This window comes from Desarmillaria tabescens (genome assembly GCF_030435595.1).
Source record: "Desarmillaria tabescens strain CCBAS 213 chromosome Unknown EV420scaffold_24, whole genome shotgun sequence".
In the NCBI taxonomy this organism is placed as follows: domain Eukaryota; kingdom Fungi; phylum Basidiomycota; class Agaricomycetes; order Agaricales; family Physalacriaceae; genus Desarmillaria; species Desarmillaria tabescens.
The window spans coordinates 314,093-330,321 of record NW_026848323.1 but is presented as its reverse complement, the minus strand read 5'-3'; the positions used below and the strand labels follow the sequence as shown (position 1 = coordinate 330,321).

General features: G+C 47.2%; 8 protein-coding genes across 8 annotated transcripts; 7 read left to right on the top strand and 1 right to left on the bottom strand.

Moving 5' to 3' along the window:
• The first annotated feature begins 128 nt into the window (after nucleotides 1-128).
• On the top strand, nucleotides 129-1,047 carry EV420DRAFT_556476 (uncharacterized protein). The gene is made up of 5 exons (XM_060482560.1): nucleotides 129-216; nucleotides 279-598; nucleotides 647-807; nucleotides 859-961; nucleotides 1,012-1,047. The coding sequence occupies exons 2-4, from the start codon at nucleotides 533-535 to the stop codon at nucleotides 959-961; spliced, it is 330 nt and encodes a 109-aa protein (XP_060329195.1). The 5' UTR covers nucleotides 129-216; nucleotides 279-532; the 3' UTR covers nucleotides 1,012-1,047.
• An 802-nt stretch (nucleotides 1,048-1,849) lies between these two features.
• Nucleotides 1,850-2,418, top strand: EV420DRAFT_1644464 (uncharacterized protein; the record flags this gene model as incomplete). Its single annotated transcript, XM_060477653.1, has 4 exons — nucleotides 1,850-1,992; nucleotides 2,051-2,114; nucleotides 2,169-2,333; nucleotides 2,383-2,418. The coding sequence occupies 4 exons, from the start codon at nucleotides 1,850-1,852 to the stop codon at nucleotides 2,416-2,418; spliced, it is 408 nt and encodes a 135-aa protein (XP_060329194.1).
• Nucleotides 2,419-2,784: 366 nt separating this feature from the next.
• Nucleotides 2,785-3,386, top strand: EV420DRAFT_1765338 (uncharacterized protein; the record flags this gene model as incomplete). Its single annotated transcript, XM_060480824.1, has 2 exons — nucleotides 2,785-2,817; nucleotides 2,867-3,386. 2 exons carry the CDS (start codon nucleotides 2,785-2,787, stop codon nucleotides 3,314-3,316), a joined length of 483 nt encoding a protein of 160 aa, XP_060329193.1. The 3' UTR covers nucleotides 3,317-3,386.
• A 1,683-nt stretch (nucleotides 3,387-5,069) lies between these two features.
• Nucleotides 5,070-5,676, top strand: EV420DRAFT_1481134 (uncharacterized protein; the record flags this gene model as incomplete). Its single annotated transcript, XM_060469742.1, has 4 exons — nucleotides 5,070-5,206; nucleotides 5,259-5,322; nucleotides 5,380-5,544; nucleotides 5,599-5,676. 4 exons carry the CDS (start codon nucleotides 5,070-5,072, stop codon nucleotides 5,674-5,676), a joined length of 444 nt encoding a protein of 147 aa, XP_060329192.1.
• Nucleotides 5,677-5,932: 256 nt separating this feature from the next.
• EV420DRAFT_556418 (uncharacterized protein) lies at nucleotides 5,933-6,822 on the top strand. The gene is made up of 3 exons (XM_060482559.1): nucleotides 5,933-6,277; nucleotides 6,336-6,399; nucleotides 6,454-6,822. Exons 1-3 carry the CDS (start codon nucleotides 6,135-6,137, stop codon nucleotides 6,655-6,657), a joined length of 411 nt encoding a protein of 136 aa, XP_060329191.1. The 5' UTR covers nucleotides 5,933-6,134; the 3' UTR covers nucleotides 6,658-6,822.
• Nucleotides 6,823-8,175: 1,353 nt separating this feature from the next.
• Nucleotides 8,176-8,785, top strand: EV420DRAFT_1481132 (uncharacterized protein; the record flags this gene model as incomplete). The annotated part of the gene is made up of 4 exons (XM_060469741.1): nucleotides 8,176-8,315; nucleotides 8,371-8,434; nucleotides 8,492-8,656; nucleotides 8,711-8,785. 4 exons carry the CDS (start codon nucleotides 8,176-8,178, stop codon nucleotides 8,783-8,785), a joined length of 444 nt encoding a protein of 147 aa, XP_060329190.1.
• Nucleotides 8,786-11,075: 2,290 nt separating this feature from the next.
• On the top strand, nucleotides 11,076-12,149 carry EV420DRAFT_1765334 (uncharacterized protein; the record flags this gene model as incomplete). The annotated part of the gene is made up of 1 exon (XM_060480823.1): nucleotides 11,076-12,149. The coding sequence occupies one exon, from the start codon at nucleotides 11,076-11,078 to the stop codon at nucleotides 12,147-12,149; it is 1,074 nt and encodes a 357-aa protein (XP_060329189.1).
• A 147-nt stretch (nucleotides 12,150-12,296) lies between these two features.
• EV420DRAFT_1644457 (OPT-domain-containing protein) lies at nucleotides 12,297-16,206 on the bottom strand (the record flags this gene model as incomplete). The annotated part of the gene is made up of 27 exons (XM_060477652.1): nucleotides 12,297-12,314; nucleotides 12,367-12,450; nucleotides 12,501-12,567; nucleotides 12,620-12,643; nucleotides 12,699-12,803; nucleotides 12,855-13,402; nucleotides 13,454-13,550; nucleotides 13,607-13,775; nucleotides 13,832-13,990; nucleotides 14,041-14,080; nucleotides 14,143-14,279; nucleotides 14,331-14,410; nucleotides 14,468-14,477; nucleotides 14,537-14,582; nucleotides 14,635-14,688; nucleotides 14,742-14,830; nucleotides 14,883-14,906; nucleotides 14,960-14,993; nucleotides 15,051-15,102; nucleotides 15,158-15,223; nucleotides 15,271-15,354; nucleotides 15,409-15,590; nucleotides 15,641-15,707; nucleotides 15,792-15,823; nucleotides 15,874-15,888; nucleotides 15,943-16,059; nucleotides 16,114-16,206. 27 exons carry the CDS (start codon nucleotides 16,204-16,206, stop codon nucleotides 12,297-12,299), a joined length of 2,493 nt encoding a protein of 830 aa, XP_060329188.1.
• Between the last annotated feature and the right edge of the window lie 23 nt (nucleotides 16,207-16,229).

Here is a 16,229-nt window from a genome sequence, read left to right as displayed (position 1 = left end):
ACCGAGCCACAAGTCAAGAACATTGATCAGTATTCTTTTCTGATTCAGCAACGCCTCCCCGTTATCATCGGGACCATGGGTAGCTCTCTCGACACTGCAGCTATGACTTGGTTTAGAACCAGGCTGGATATAAATGCTGGAGACGTGACGCTACAGATATGACCTGCGTTTTTCAAGCACATATAACTAGTTCAGAAATCTCTCTCAGATCTTCTGGTGCATACTTGCTTTCAGCCTTCCTTTGTTTGAAGCTTAAGCGCCCTCGTTCGTGCTTCTAGTATCAGAAAACTTCGTCTTTGGCGCTGTATACATTCTGTGACAAGTATTCTGACAGGCTGATTACACCTTTCGCATTGATTCTCGGATGATATCCAAAAATCCGGTATAGCTCTTGTAGGCTCGATTCCGCCTGGGATACATCAAGATATCGTCCACTGACAGACAGCCCGAACACACCTAATTCTTCCATGCCTTAACATCCTGTTATAAAGAGGCTTCTGCTACGAACGAACAATACCCCACATCGGTCAACATGTACTTCAGTTCCAAATCCGCTGTTGCCTTCATCCTCTCCAGCCTCACCCTCGTCTATGCAGCAGTAAGTGACTGCCCCGTCTAGATGATCTCCCCTCATCCCAAATTCCAGCCTGCTGGCGTATACTTCTGCGTCGAACCTAGTTTTAAAGGATCGTGCGCCTACGTCTCTGCCGATGCAGGCACCTGCATCTCCTTCGCAGCCGGAGACTCCTGGAACAAGGTCATTTCCGCTGTCCTCCCAGATGCCGCGACCGTGTGCACATTCTACACGTACGTCCACGACCCGTACCAGTAAGAGCTTGAGACTAAGCTCATTCTAAGTGGCTTCAATTGCACCGGGACGACCTTCCAGGTTACTAAAGAATACGCTACCCTTGTAGGGACGGGATTCAACGAACAAGCCAGTTCTTTCGCGTGCTCCTAGGTATGTGAGTCAGTCTCTGTCCGCCATCTTCCTTTGATTGACTGAGGCAGTTTCGGTCCCGTCAACGACTGTGCTCGGATGGTGAAACTGCTGGAAAATTCATCTGTAGCTCATCAGTTTTCTATGTGTCAATGAATATATGGCATGAAACCGTACTCGCATGCAGCATACCTTCTCCAGTCTTCATGCTTATGAACACGGAGCATCTGAAACATGTTGGATGTCGCTGGCAATGCTTCCAGGACATTTTGGCGCTTGTTCCTGGAAAGACTCGTCTTGACTCGTGTGGGTCGCAAAATCCTTCGCACCAAATTAAATGCGGGATCAATGCCCTAAAATAGACACAATATGCTTTTGTCAGGGCCATTGACTGACAATCATCTCTCGGCAGCCTGGAACCTGCATTCGCGTTTGACGGTGACCCCGCAGAATCGCTGGCAGCAGGGCGTTCGTTATCCTAACTATCACGAGTCCCTCCCGTTTCTGATCAGAAATTCTAACGCGTAAATTTTTGCGTCGTTCGGGAACGGCGGTTACTCCTTGTACCTCGCCATGAGAATTTTTCGATTTTGTGACTCGATAAAGTTGGTTTGGCGACTCGGTAGATCACCGGGGCAGATGGTAAGGCCCAGTTTCTCTGATTAACGAGTCATCCAGGTGCAAAGCGCGATCCGTTCATTGGGAGAACGTTATGTTTTTTCGTCATTGAACTCGGCACCGTCTGATGCACACGCGTCTCCCGCCAACGAATTCCGTAAAGCGGTCACACTATCCCGCTGAGTGTTTTCCCACCACATAGCGAGTCAGACCTTTGGGGTATAAAAGAAGGGACGCGTCGCCATCTTTCACCAGGTTCTCCTCCAGTTCCTACTACCTTTCTTCATCAGCATGTTCTTCCTCACTGGTCTCGCTCTCCTCTTCACCGCAGGATTCCATTTTGGTGCTGCCCAAGTGGATAATTGTGCTCGCAATTACACTGTCCATCTTGGTGACACCTGCGATGCGATATCGGCTGCACAGAACTCTTCTACGTAAGTATCTCTCATCAATTATTCTTACCCACAGATTATCATGACTCCTTCGCTGCAGCTATCAGCTCGCCTCGGTGAACACCAACATTAACGTCGGATGTACCAACTTGGCTTTGGGCGAAGTACGTTTCCCGTAATATCATCGCGGCCGTGAACTGAGTTTTGCGTTATTAAAGGTCCTCTGCCTAGGCATTACCGGCCAAGATTGCACGGACACCTACGTGATTGTTTCAGGGGATAACTGCGTTGCTATTGCCGCTGCCGAGGGCACCACCTACGACATTCTTTTGGCTAACAACCCCAACGTGGATGCGACTTGTGCTAATATCTATCCAGGAGAGGTGAGTCTAGGTCATGGCAAGATATTGTTGCAGAGCTAACCTTGTGTAGGTCCTGTGCGTCGCGCCTGAAGAGGTGTACGCGTAAGAGCGACTCGGAGATTCGAAAGAATAATTCCGAGCTGTCTTGAGAGGGCCGTAATTTTTTCTTACCTCTATACCAAACTTGAATGAATACTGCTGTCGTTACTATTTTGAGCGTGGAAAGCAAGCGAAGCTAAGCTAAGTAACAGACGATTTTCATGTCTTCTTCAGTTCCTCTAGGACTGACGAACTCTGTAGCGTTATATTTCCGTGTCAACAAATGAAGTTACACACTTATCCTCATATTTTTATTACATTTCTCGGCAGTCTTCGGCCGAGAAGCGCACAGCTTGAGACCACGGAGAAGGACCGCCTCTGTAAGCAGCGTAAGTTGTAATATTAACGGTGGACATCGTATATATAATTCCACATGGTTCTCTCCGGCACGGTCCAGGTAGCCCAGGTATGAGAAGCCTTTACGACTGTGGTGGTGAACCTAAGCTCTAACGTAGCTGGGAGATATCCATGAACACTTTACATCTGAACTCCTAAATTTCATAACAACCCTCGGTTGGAATTCCACAGAAAACTGCGTTGAACTGGCAATGCCCACCAAGTTGGCAATTGATTGGCCACTAGCGTTGATCGCTCTATATACCACAAAGTATCAGAAACACCACAGCAAGAATGCCGCGAGCAAGCTACGAGAGGAGATGATGAGAGCACACATGCGGGTGATGGTCTCTGCTCCAGCCCATGGGGAGTATACGACCTCCGGATATCCTTCGGAGGCAATCCTGGCGGAAGCAGCTGCCATTTCGATTCATGAGGAACGACTCGACATGGTGGAGGTCGTTCATCGCCTTCTTGAAGACAAGCTTGGGATGCGGCAATACATAGACATGAAACGTCCCACGATGCACAACTCTGACAGGCCGTTTATTCAAGACCTATCTTCCTAATCGAGCTCTTGACTGCCCTTCTCCCGGAAGAGTATCTGTCCAAGCTTTTACAGAACACTCTTGATAATCGCGTCGGAGGAGTGACTTTTGCTGAAGCGTTCGAGCGCGCATACATGCACCTACCCGTTTCGGACGTGCCGCTCCTTCTAGCGCTATTGATTCTGGCTCTGGGTTCGCCACGTTTATCCGTGGCATGGCTTATCAATGCTCGCTTGCGCATTCCCTCGTCGATATTCCTCTTCTCATCGTTCCCAAAGCGCAGGCGATTTCTATGTCGACCGACTACCACTTGATGAGTTCCAACGCTCGGATATCATGATATCTGTCGAGGACAAGCATAATATCTATGGTAGGAATGATATCAATGCAGAAGCGTTTGGATTCTGGCTTGACGAGAATACGGGCATCAGGGTGCCTTACGCCGTCATCTCGATGCAGCTTGCTGGGAGTCAAAGTCCGTTAGTATCATCGTCTTCCCAAGGTTCACCCACGATACTGCCTGCTCCTTCAAGTGTGGCTGGCACACCATTGGATACTGAAACGGAACTTCCATGGCAGCCTGACAAGAAGGAACATCCTTGCTATTAGTAAATATTTCTTGTTGTCCAACCACCTTCCGTCTACAAGGTCATCGACGCAAATATTCTCTTCATGTTGATCGGGCCCACGGCAGGCCAGATGTTCGCGTCGTTACGGATAGGCAGTCTGTGCCTGAATAGAGCGGTGACTATCGAAGAAGACGAAGACGATTCGGATGTTCGGGTGAACGAGGAGGTGAACATCATCTCGGGCCTATTGCTATTCCTCTATGCGGGTGCTCTGGCACCAACTTGAAAGCGACGCTGATCTTATCTAGCCAAAATTCCAGGAAGGATGCTTTGATTTATGCCCAACAAGATTGCTTTGACTTGCGAGACATTAGGGAGAACGCAAAGGAGATGTCTGCTGAACCGGCGCGAACGCCGAACAGCGGCATGTGTAATCACGTGCCCAAGTCATGAAGTCAGCTTGTTTCTTTTTGACTCTGCATTTCATTAAGTACACTAACTACTAAGACGCGGCGGAGGTAAAGGCCCCCTCAGTCACTCTCTTTCCCTCTTGTTCAAGTCCTTCCGCTCATTCCTCTGCTTTCTCCTGGTGATTCGACGTCTGATGTGAAGGTGGCCAGGTTGATGTCTTACGCAACAATTCACCTTCAACAGCGATGCATCATTGAGCTCGTACGCTGCTAGACTGTTAATTAGCGCTTTAGCGCTAACACGTCAAGAGCTTCACATCAATTTCAAACGTATTGGAACCTGACCGATGACATTGTCTTCAATACATCAGTGACTGGATGGAGCCCCTTGTTTAACAACTTGAATCCGTAAGGCTATTTGTATCTTCGCTGCCTCAGCTGATGTGCTTTGGAAGAACGAAGTGACCTCTTTTAACCGTATCCTGGCTGTGGAATAACAACTCCATCTACATCTCCGAGTCTAGTGCGGGTAGTGTGCCCACTTCTTCGGCTTTCATGCTCGCGGAGAAGTTGTACATTGAATGCAATTATTGAGTTCAAAATCGTCTTGCCGCGCCTCCCGGGTACCGTGGTCCTGTCTTGGGTGCAACTGACCCGCTGTATATGCTGGCGTCCCGCAAGGCGGTCATTCCATGGCTCCATGAGCTGCTTCCGGGTTCATTATTAGCTGCCTGGACTAGTCTTTTCTCGTATAAAAGGACAACCATATCAGGGTCTTTCATCAGTTCCAAAGACATGCTCTTCACTTCCACTTTCGCTCTCCTTCTCACCATACTCAACCTCAGCGCAGCTCAAGAGGACTGCAGCCGCTCTTACGTCATTGCCACCGGAGACACCTGCAATAGTATTTGCCAAGCGCAGGGTGTTTCCAAGTGCGTCGTTCCTCTTTTTCGCTATTTCCATGAGTCTCACATCGATCTATAGCTACCAGCTCGGGCTTGTGAATCCCTTGATCGATGCAAACTGTGACAATTTGATCCCGGGTCAGGTAACAGTGTTTATAGAGCACGCTTAGGCTTCTTGACTGACGGTCCGTTTTATAAAGGTGATTTGTCTGGGGTTCTTTGGTCACGACTGTACCGAGACCCATACTGTTGTTGCTGGAGATAGCTGCAACAGCGTTGTCGCTGCGGCGGGCATTGACGATGCTGTTTTTATGTGCAACAACAAGAATATCAACGAAAACTGCAGTAATCTCGATATTGGCTATGTAAGTTATAAGCTTTTGAATCGTTTCAGTGCTGAAAGTACTGAATTTAAACAGGTTGTGTGTGTTTCTGCTGGGCTTATGGGTTATCCAGGCCCATGCCCCTCGAATGAACCAGCATTGTTTGTACAATAATTGTCTCGATGACTTTACCAAGAATGAAACATAACATGATCGACTCGGAGTACCTCTATCAATTGTCCTGGGATGCAAGTACTTGTGCTTTAGGTATACTGACAGTTCTTCGCGACATCGCCGTCACTATTCGAAGTGCGCCCGCATGTGCAATAGATTCTTTTGGCAAGAACCATAGGGATAACTCTCGTATGTATCATCTACGCGTCACGAAGGATCTAAAAGTAAATATAACACATCCAGAATTCTCTCTCCTTCCCTCCTTGTGCCATCCTTCATTGTCAGCCTAAGACTCCCACGCATCTCCCGCCAACGAATTCCGTAAAGCGGTCACACTATCCCGCTGAGTGTGTTTTTCCCACCGAATAGCGAGTCAGACCTTTGGGGTATAAAAGGAGGGACGCGTCGCCATCTTTCACCAGGTTCTCCTCCAGTTCCTACTACCTTTCTTCATCAACATGTTCTTCCTCACTGGTCTCGCTCTCCTCTTCACCGCAGGATTCCACTTTGGTGCTGCCCAAGTGGATAATTGTGCTCGCAATTACACTGTCCATCTTGGTGACACCTGCGATGCGATTTCGGCTGCACAGAACTCTTCTATGTAAGTATTTCTCATCAATTATTCTTACCCACTGATTACCATGACTCCTTCGTTGCAGCTATCAGCTCGCCTCGGTGAACACTAACATCAACGCTGGATGTACTAACTTGGCTTTGGGCGAAGTACGTTTCCTGTAATACTTTCGCGATCCTGAACTGAGTTTTCCGTTATCAAAGATCCTCTGCCTAGGCATTACCGGCCAAGATTGCATGGACACCTACGTGATTGTTTCAGGGGATAACTGCGTTGCTATTGCCGCTGCCGAGGGCACCACCTACGACATTCTTTTGGCTAACAACCCCAACGTGGATGCGACTTGTGCTAATATCTATCTAGGAGAGGTGAGCTTAAGTTATTGTGGGATATTCATATTGAGCTAACCTTGTCTAGGTCCTGTGCGTTGCGTCCGAAGAGGTGTATGTGTAAGATCAGCGACTCGGAGATTCGAAAGAATAATTCCGAGCTGTCTAGAGAGGACCGTAATTTTTTCTTAGTTATATACCAACCTTGAATGAATACTGCTGTCGTTACTATGTTGAACGTGGAAAACAAGCGAAGCTAAGCTAGGTAAAAGACGATTTTCACGTGGTTAGGTAGGTATTACACGGCGCGGTCCAACGGGGAACGTCGGGCGTAGATAATACATGTCTTCTTTCGTTCCTCTAGGACTGACAAGAACTCCGTAGCGCTATATTTCTATGTCGACAAATGAAGTTACACAACTGTCCTCATATTTTTACAGTTCTCGGCAGTCTTCGGCCGAGAAGCATACAGCTTGAGACTACGGAGAGGAGAGAGAAATGATCGCCGCTGTAAGCAGTTTAAGTTATAACGGTGGACATCGTATACATAATTCCACGTAGTTCTCTCTGGTACGGTCCAAGTAGCCCGAGAACCGTTTACGATTGTGGTGGTTAGCCTAAAGTAAGCTATAATGTAGCTAGGGGATATCCGGGAACACTTTAAGTATACCTGAACTCCTAAAATTGCATAACCCTTGGTTGGAATTCCACAGAGAACTACATTGAACTAGCTCGGATGTCCACCAAGTCGGCAATTGATCAATCCGTTACTGACGTTGACCACTACATCCCACAAAGTAGCAGCAATCCCGGCGTCCGCAGCAAGGACGACACAAGCAAGCTACGAGGCTTGGTAGAGTAACTCGGCCCTCTGGCTATGTCTCTCTGCGGGCACTCCTGCACCAACTTGAAAGCGACGCTGATATTATCGGGCCAAAATTCCAGGAAGAATGCTTTGATTCATGCTGGTAAGATCACTTTGACTTGCTGGGGGGAATGCGACAACCTGTCTGCCGAAACGGCACGAAAAGCGGCATAGGTAGTCACGTGTTGCGAAGTCAAATTACGTAACAATTTCACTTTCAACAGCGATGCATCCGACATGAACTCGTATACTGCTAGACTGTTAACACGCCAAGGGCTTCGAATTATTTCCGGGTATATTGGAACCTGACAAGTGACCTTGTCTTCAATACATCGGTGACTGGATGGAGCCTCTTGTTTAGCAACTTGAATCCGTGTTTGTATCTTCGCTGCCTCAGCTGATGTGCTTTGGAAGAACGAAGTGACCTGGAATAACAACTCCATCGACATCTCCGAGTCTCGTGGTTGTTATATTCCCGCTTCTCCGGCTTTTATGACTCGCGGAGAAGTTGTACATTGAATGCAATTATTGAGTCCAAAATCGTCTTGCCTCACCTTGCGGGTACCGTGGTCCTGTCTTGGGTGCAACTGACCATCTGCATATGCTGGCGTCCTGTAATTCGGTCATTCCATGGCTCCATGAGCTGCTTCCGGGTTCATTTTTAGCTGCCTGGACTTGTCTTCTCGTATATAAGGACAGCCGTATTGTGGTCTTTCATCAGTTCCAAAGACATGCTCTTCACTTCCACTTTCGCTCTCCTTCTCACCGCCATAATCAACCTCAGCGCAGCCCAGGAGGACTGCAGTCGCAACTACACCATTGTCGCCGGAGACACCTGTGATAGAATTTGCCAATCGCAGGGTGTTTCCAAGTACGGCGTCGTTCCTCTCTTTCGTTGTTTCCATGAGTCTCACGTCGATCTGTAGCTACCAGCTCGGACGTGTGAATCCCCAGATCGATGCAAACTGTGACAATTTGGTCCCGGGTCAGGTAACAGTGTTTATAGAGCACGCTTAGGCTTCTTGACTGACGGTTGGTTCCATAAAGGTCATCTGTTTGGGGATCATTGGCCAAGACTGTACTGAAACCCATACTGTCACTGGTGGAGAGACTTGCATTAGCATTACCGGCGACGCGGGCATTGGACTTGATGTTTTTATGTGCAACAACCCGAACATTGACGCCAACTGCGATAATCTTGATATTGACAATGTGAGTTATAAGCTATTGAATTATTTTGGTGTTGAAAGTCCTGAATTTGAATAGGTTGTGTGTGTTGCTGCTGATACCATTTATCCTGACACATGCCCCTCGGATGAACCAGCATTGTTTGTACAATAATTGTCTCGATGTCTTTACCAAGAATGAAACAGAACGTGATTGACTCGGAGTACCTCTATTAATTATCATGGGTGTGCTTTATGTATACTGACAGTTCTCCACGACATCGCCGTCACTACTTATTCGAAGTGCGCCCGCATGTGCATGCAGCATCAGATGTATTTGGCAAGAACCATAGGGCTAACTCTCATATGTATTTATCATCCCAGCATAGTCGCTGTAGGAACTGATGTCGTTGCGACATATGCTGCTTTTTAAGGTAGGGCTCAGGTGGAAGCGACTACATCACGTGAATTGTGACATTGAGTGACAACCTCATTTATGACGTGTCCGGCTGCATGCTCTACGTGTTTCTGGAGGCCTTGGGGATCCCTTTCATCATAAACGCAGATTATATAGGGTACATCATCCTTACAAACGATTTTAGATACTTCAGATAACATATTGAAACTTGTCTTAATTTGGATACGTCAGAAAGAAAATCTATCAACCCAGTACAAGGTCCAAAAAAAATTCAAACAGCTCCGAGGGAAGCTTCAAAATTTACTTTTCGAGCTTTGCTCGGAGCCAGATTTCCCAAAAGTAGGTGTATCCTGTCTCTGATAGAGATATACGGAGTTTGTCACAGATATCACGTGAATCTCATGTGATGTGGTCGTTTCCACCTGAGCCCTACCTTATCTCGGGCTCTTGCTAGGGCTCCAACCGTTTCCGTATGAAACAGTTTATACACTGTTTAAACCGTTTAGTTTACCGTTTAAGTTTAGGTCGAGAGGCATACAGTAAACAAACAGTAAACTAAACGGTAAATGGTTACCTAATCATCCAATTAGGCAGTGCATCAATTATCCACTTCGTTGACTTTGTGCAATGCTACAACCACCACTGACCAATATTATCTCATTCCCCAATTATTCAAGGACAATGTCTGCCTCTCGACTAGTGTGTCATTGTGTATTTTCACAAGTATTTCTTCAATATAAAGGCCGTCTTCACCATGTCCAACTGCACCCTCAGGCTTCCAAGAACCATGACACCCTCAGTCTCTTCGGTCTGCCCTTGTGCAGCAGTTTGCATGCCTTTGCAGTAACCTCCCTCCAGCCGCAGTGAAAGAGGCTTTATCCGATGATCCCATCTACCATGTCATGACCAATGTCTATAGAGAGGATGCGTTCTCGACATTCAATCTAGAATGCTGTAGATACACGTATTAATAAGAGAATTAATGCACATTTGCCGCTATTCTAAAGTGTCATGTGATCTACCCTGTACAATCATTTATACACTGTTTATAAATGGTTTCGCAACCATTTCCGTTTAGTTTGGACCTGAGCATAAACGAAAACTAAACGGTTGGAGCCCTAGCTCTTGCACTCACCAAACGCGTCACAAGGAGCGTGGCATTGATCACGTGGGGACGACTGGCTTCTCACTTGCACCTGTCTCTAGCGCCGGCCCGGACGAGGCTGTGGTCTCCAAGAAACAACGAAGACGGCCGGTATATTTTTAGGTTCGAAAAAGCGGTCCTAAAAATGTTGCGACTTTCCGTGCAATCTTTCGACAGGAAATTTGAAAAGGAACGTCCTAAAACAAGATGAAAAAGGGCGCTTCACGGAAAACAGATCAAAAAAGGGGTTTCCATTGTTCGCTTTTTCTTTGTTCAAAACTCGCTCTTTTTGGTGCGTAAAAACATCACACAAACAAGGCTTTTTTGTTATGTTTTCTAGATCATGCTTTGCGAGTGCAAGAAGATGATTAACGACCACGGCTTTTTTAGGATACTTTTTTAGGTCCAAAAAAGCAACCGACCCCAGCAGTGTGATGACCACCATCCCCTTTCCTTCGATGCGACACGTCTAGATCTCAAGGAGGTGCCCTTGTTCTTCTCTATGGCCTCTTCCTTTATCGTGGGTCTTCGCCCCACCACGTTGCATAGCAAGCCACTCATGGATTCTTGTTATTCGTTCTTTTGTTTCAGCATCGGCCTCCAGCTATTGTACTACCTAAGCGCTGGGACGCAATAAAACTAGACACTGCTTCTAATGGACCCAAATTATCTACGTCTCATCCCTCACTGCGGTGATGAGAACATAAGACTAGTGCGGTCTCCTGGCGTATACCTTGAGCATATCATGATTGACCAATCAGCGTTAAGCTTCAAGATATGCTCCAGAAAAACTCCGGGTAGCCCCAGGGCGTCTATGTAGCCATCGCCGCAGTGCCTAGGATCTACTCTCGTTCTGTGGCGAATTAAATACCGTCCGACACCAGACAGATATCTTCATCAACGATGGCTCAACACGCCAACTTCGGAGGGCATTCGGGCATGTGCCGTCACAGAGAACGTAGACGTACCCGTATATATGAGATGCCACCACATGGGGCCATATCCGATACCTCATCACAATCTTCTAGGTCAAGCTCTCGGTCAAGTCATAGTAGTGACTCTAGTAGCGACTGGAGCGACATTGGCTATGGCTCGGCCTCTTCTTCTCTAGCTGCTCCGTATTGTCGGGATAGTCATCATCACTGGCATGTTCATCGTCGTGATAGTCAAGGACTTAGTCTCCCAGAACTACTACCCTATACACCCTCATCAGACACCGGAACTCCGGTGATCCCCGATTCTTCGGCGTCTTCCATCGCATCACCTGTGATTCCACATGTCGGGCTCCAACATCCAGGCTCGTTTTTACTTCAAGGCGGACGTCACCCTATATATCATGGACATACTATTCCAGCGAGTGCCTATCGAACGCCAGAACATAATACTCCCTTTCGAGACGAAGTAGTCCATGCATTTCACCCAAATCTGCAGCAGTATTACCACCCTAATCCTACGGATACCAGCGGATTCATCCACACACCCTCTCTGCAGTGGGACATCATCTATCCACCCTCCAGGACACGATACTTACCGGGATATTGCATTATACAGCATCCTCAGTATATGGAAGCTGCATGTGCACCCCCAACCGTACGTCGGATCCACTTCACGTCAACTCATGAATGCCTTGGTTTCTGGATGTCGCCTGACCGCTGGGGTCCCATCATAATAGACGACCCCAACCTGCCCACTGTTCACAGGATACTAGAAAAGATACATGATTATCTTCGACAGCCGCTTAGCCAAAAGGATATTGCTACGATCCTTTCGACGCCTATCAATCGAAGCCGACTTGGTGAAGCGCGGCGTTCCAGGCTACACTACACCGCGGGTATGCAGCCATATGGAGGATACGTGAGGTCGGACGTATTGGGCGGTCACAGACGATTCTTCGGCTGCAGAATGTCAATCCGAGATGGCATTTGGAGAGCTTCAGTGGATTTCATCCCTGGTCCCGTCTTAAGACTGGTGATTTAGACTGGATCGTATTTATTTTATTCGTTAAACGTCGCAGATGATTCATATTAGACCTCAAGTTAATACATGAAATTGCAAGGCCTCCCTGGCTAAAGCTAGACGGCCTGGTACATACATACAACAATGCATGATTCGTGAGAAATAACCCTAGAATTCACCGACACCCTGAAGACCATGATTAGTATTAGTAGATCTTTCATAACGCTGAGTCACTCACAGGCCCAAAGTGCTCCCCCTCCGCAAGGGTGTAATACGTACATCCGTCAGAATCACAGCCAGCATAAGGGATCGTGTTTGGACCCTACACGAAATTTAAGAACCAAAATGAAAAGCCGTTGTAGGAAGCCTCACCCAATTAATCTCTGCACCAACATACTGTACGGCAAAGAACTGGATAACAGCCGAAAGGGCAATCGCGCTGTGACGAAGTTTCAATATATTGAAAGTGTTCGCCAATGCACATTATTCACCATGTAAATGCTGATGCCAAGATACTACAAGCAAACTTGATGTCAGATATATACCAACAACATAAAGATGTAGACATACTAATTATATTTCGACCACCACGAGAGGAACCGTTTCTTGATGAAAACGTTGAAGAGATAGGCAATGGGAACCGCCGGCCAGGTATTCGACAAGTTGTAAGGTGCCCTAGAACGACCCGTGAGCATCAGATCCTTCCTAACATTGAATACAGCTTACCAGATGAGCGTTCCGATCAAAAAGACCGGGAGGTGGAAGTACTTGAAAATTGGTATCCTGGGCGTCAAGAAGTACACGATGATGGGCAAGACAAAGCCGATCAAGAAGCACCAAATCAGAGGGTTATAGATAGCCCCTGATCCGAACATCCTGGAAGGTCCAAGAGTTCCCCAGAGAACCGACGCAGTGAAGAACGTATTGGCGCCTGGACAAGTGAACCTGTCTTTCTGTGTAGACGAACAGACATCGGGAATTTGGGTCATCTGGAAGTTTAAGATTCCAACACAGACGAAGGTCGACGCCAAGGTTGCTATCATTTGCACCCAGAAAGTGACCTTGGGCGGAATGTGGGTGTAATGTGCAAGCTTCAGATCCTGAGCAAATGCCAAGGTGTGTGCGGTAGTGACGTATCCGTAAGACTTGAAGAAGTTCATGGCGTTCGCATTCCCGGGGAACCATAGACCACCGAAGAATTCAGCCAGGACGTTGAGCGTCACCTGGGCATTCGTGATCGAAGCGATGATACCAATGGGAATGCAAAATATGACCTGCCATTTACTCGGTTAGACGATCCATATGCTAGGCACAATTACACACACCGCGAGGAGGATGCCGTAGAGAACAACAGCCGGTGTCGTTGAGGTCGGGTACGCAGCTACGCCGGCAGCACCGAGGCCGATAGAAACTACTAAAACACTGAAGATAGTAAAAAGTAAATAGGAATGTTCAACTGACATGAAAAAGATACGAACCATAGATACTGCCACTCGGGAACTTCAGCGTAGGCCCCCATTAGCTTGCTGTGTATATCGAATTTGTCGTCTTTCAAGGGCTTTCTCTTCCAAAGACTTCGGAATCCCATAGCGATTTCCCTCCGGTGGTAAAGGAATGTGTGGGAGATAGTTGCTGCATATGTCGCAACTGCCCAGAGATTATAAGTTGCGACGACTTGGAAGGAGGTGCGCAGAACAACATACAGAAGAAACCGTACAACAAGATATTACCGGCAGCAAGGTAAGCAGGGGAGTACGCTTTATACGATGCCTCGTCGAAGAGAGAATGCTCGTCCACAGCCATCGAGACGTTATACCGAGCGCCTGTGTTATCGAATACACCATTGGAATTGATCGGCAGGTCTATGCGGCTTGTCAGCGAGAGAAAAGCGAAAAGCTGAGGACAGGCATACATCCAGTGTACCAAACGTTGTTCACCCAAAGTGCGATTATCTGCCAACGGAGTACATTAGTCAGAAGAGATGGTAGGAACATCAGGAGTTTTTAAAACACACAATCGGGAGTGTGACGATGGCACCAAGGAAGTAGTTGGCAATCGTGAAGAACGGGTTAATGAGAGGGTCACCACCGACGGAGAGAACATTATAATCGAACGTCGGGATCGGATTTAAACCAAGGCCTCCGATACTACCTAAGTGGGTTTGTCAGCACATCACATTAGGTTTGCTTGAAGCCGACCAACCCGTGACTGCGCCGAGTAGGACGTTATCTGGAGCAATCCAGGACATCCAATTGAAATACGACAGAGCTTGAAAGATGTAACTGATAGATATCACATTCAATGTCATGAATTCATCAGCAAAAGGGGTGAATACATACTTTGGGAACCCTGGAATGGTCATGCGCTAGTCAGCTACCTACTCGATACTGGAAGATTAAAAAACGTACAGAAATACACGAACATCCCCCCGAAAGCGTACAGAAAGAATCTCATCTGAAAGTGTCCTGTGAATGATATTTCTTGTTGTACCTGTATTCATACTTACTCGAGAGACTTTCCAGCCATTAGCGGTCTGATTTGTTTCCGAGTGGAAAGCACGCTAATGATACCGTAAATTTAGAACATGAGTAGACGGACTAGAATCCCGCGTACATTCAAAGCGATAGTGGCTAGATTGGTGGGCCATATTGCATACGATGGGTAGACAAGGAAGCGTCGTGTCATTCCAGCCAGACCATAACCTTCGATTTCAGGTTAGAACATATTGTCACTCTAGGACTATTTTAGGCTCACCGATAAAGTTCGTAGACAAGGAGACTAAGAGGACGTCAGCGAGATAATCATTGTTCGGCATTAGCGAAAGAACGTACTAAGGATCTGGTATCCGAAGTTTGTGGCCCAAGACTGCCAATTGTGGGTGAGTCAATCTGACACGATACATATCATCATTAAAAGGCAAACCTCGTTGAAGAACCGTTCAGCAAACTGTACCCATATCACGTATGCTGTGTATCTGACAATGAATACGTCGGAGGACGGGATATTGAAGAGACACTAGAAATACTCACGGTGTGTTAAAACCAACGTTAGCCATGATGGTGGCAACCATGTGTTCTTTCATGTTGAAAGGACCACTAGAACTGTGTTAGAGTCTTCGCTCCAAGATTGCAACTGAACTGACGGATTAAATGACCACTCATAACCAAATGTACTGTATTTCGTGGTAGGTAGCACCTGCTCGAAGAATTTTCCTGCAGGGAACGCCCTAATAAGAAGTGCCAATGGAGTTAAATTTCGTTCAGTTGAAGGAAGCACTTACAATAACTGTGCAACATTTGAAGAGATTGTAATTCCCGGCTGACGGATTGAGAAGAACTGGTTGAGGAATGCACCGATAACGACATAGACTAGCCCAATGACACCAGCTCGGAAGGTCAAGGCCGGCAAATTAGGATCATCGTGGTTATCAACAACCGCGCGGACTTCGGCGTAAGGAGAATTCTATGTTTCTTTTGGTGACTTGCACATAGTAAGAGCCCGATACAACGCACAACTATGACCATAGCGGCTTCAATCTTGACCTCATCGTAAAGCTTCTGAAAAGCAACGGGATCGTCCCTAATGTCCTCGTCGAAGAGATATTGCCCGGAACATTCTGAATATAAGGCAACGTCTGACTTCCTCGCCCGTACTTATGCTTACCGGCTGAGCTCCAGCGCCCGAGTTGGAAAGTTCTACAGTCAATCAGTCAGATGGATACAACTACAGAGGAAACGGGACTTACGGGATCCTTGCCATGCTATAGGCGGGTATTAATTGACGTTAACTGCACCTAAATCCCTCAGGTACTTACCACATCAATTATGTGCCTCAAGCATTCCTCAACTTCCTCGGTCGACATATTGTCAGCGGCAGCGGCAGCTTCCTCCACGTCACTACTGAGAGCTTGGATATCTAAACCGACGACATCCTGTCGGTGTCGCGTTAGTATTGAGTACTTCGAAACCAGCGGAACTGGACATACGATGTCCGGAACGATGGCCTTCTCGTTGAAGGAGCCATCGGACTCCTTCTCGACGGCGTCAGCGTAGTCTTTCCTCTTCTCATCAGCAGACATAGAGGGCAATCGACGAAGAGACG

What these genes read in the sequence shown, in the direction of transcription:
- EV420DRAFT_556476 (XM_060482560.1), top strand. Translation starts at nt 533, where the DNA reads ATGTACTTCAGTTCCAAATCCGCTGTTGCCTTCATCCTCTCCAGCCTC. An exon ending in TCACCCTCGTCTATGCAGCA is followed by an intron (nt 599 to 646) that starts GTAAGTGACTGC and finishes CCCAAATTCCAG; the next exon opens with CCTGCTGGCGTATACTTCTG. An exon ending in ACCGTGTGCACATTCTACAC is followed by an intron (nt 808 to 858) that starts GTACGTCCACGA and finishes GCTCATTCTAAG; the next exon opens with TGGCTTCAATTGCACCGGGA.
- EV420DRAFT_556418 (XM_060482559.1), top strand. Translation starts at nt 6,135, where the DNA reads ATGTTCTTCCTCACTGGTCTCGCTCTCCTCTTCACCGCAGGATTCCAC. An exon ending in GCTGCACAGAACTCTTCTAT is followed by an intron (nt 6,278 to 6,335) that starts GTAAGTATTTCT and finishes CCTTCGTTGCAG; the next exon opens with CTATCAGCTCGCCTCGGTGA. An exon ending in CTAACTTGGCTTTGGGCGAA is followed by an intron (nt 6,400 to 6,453) that starts GTACGTTTCCTG and finishes CCGTTATCAAAG; the next exon opens with ATCCTCTGCCTAGGCATTAC.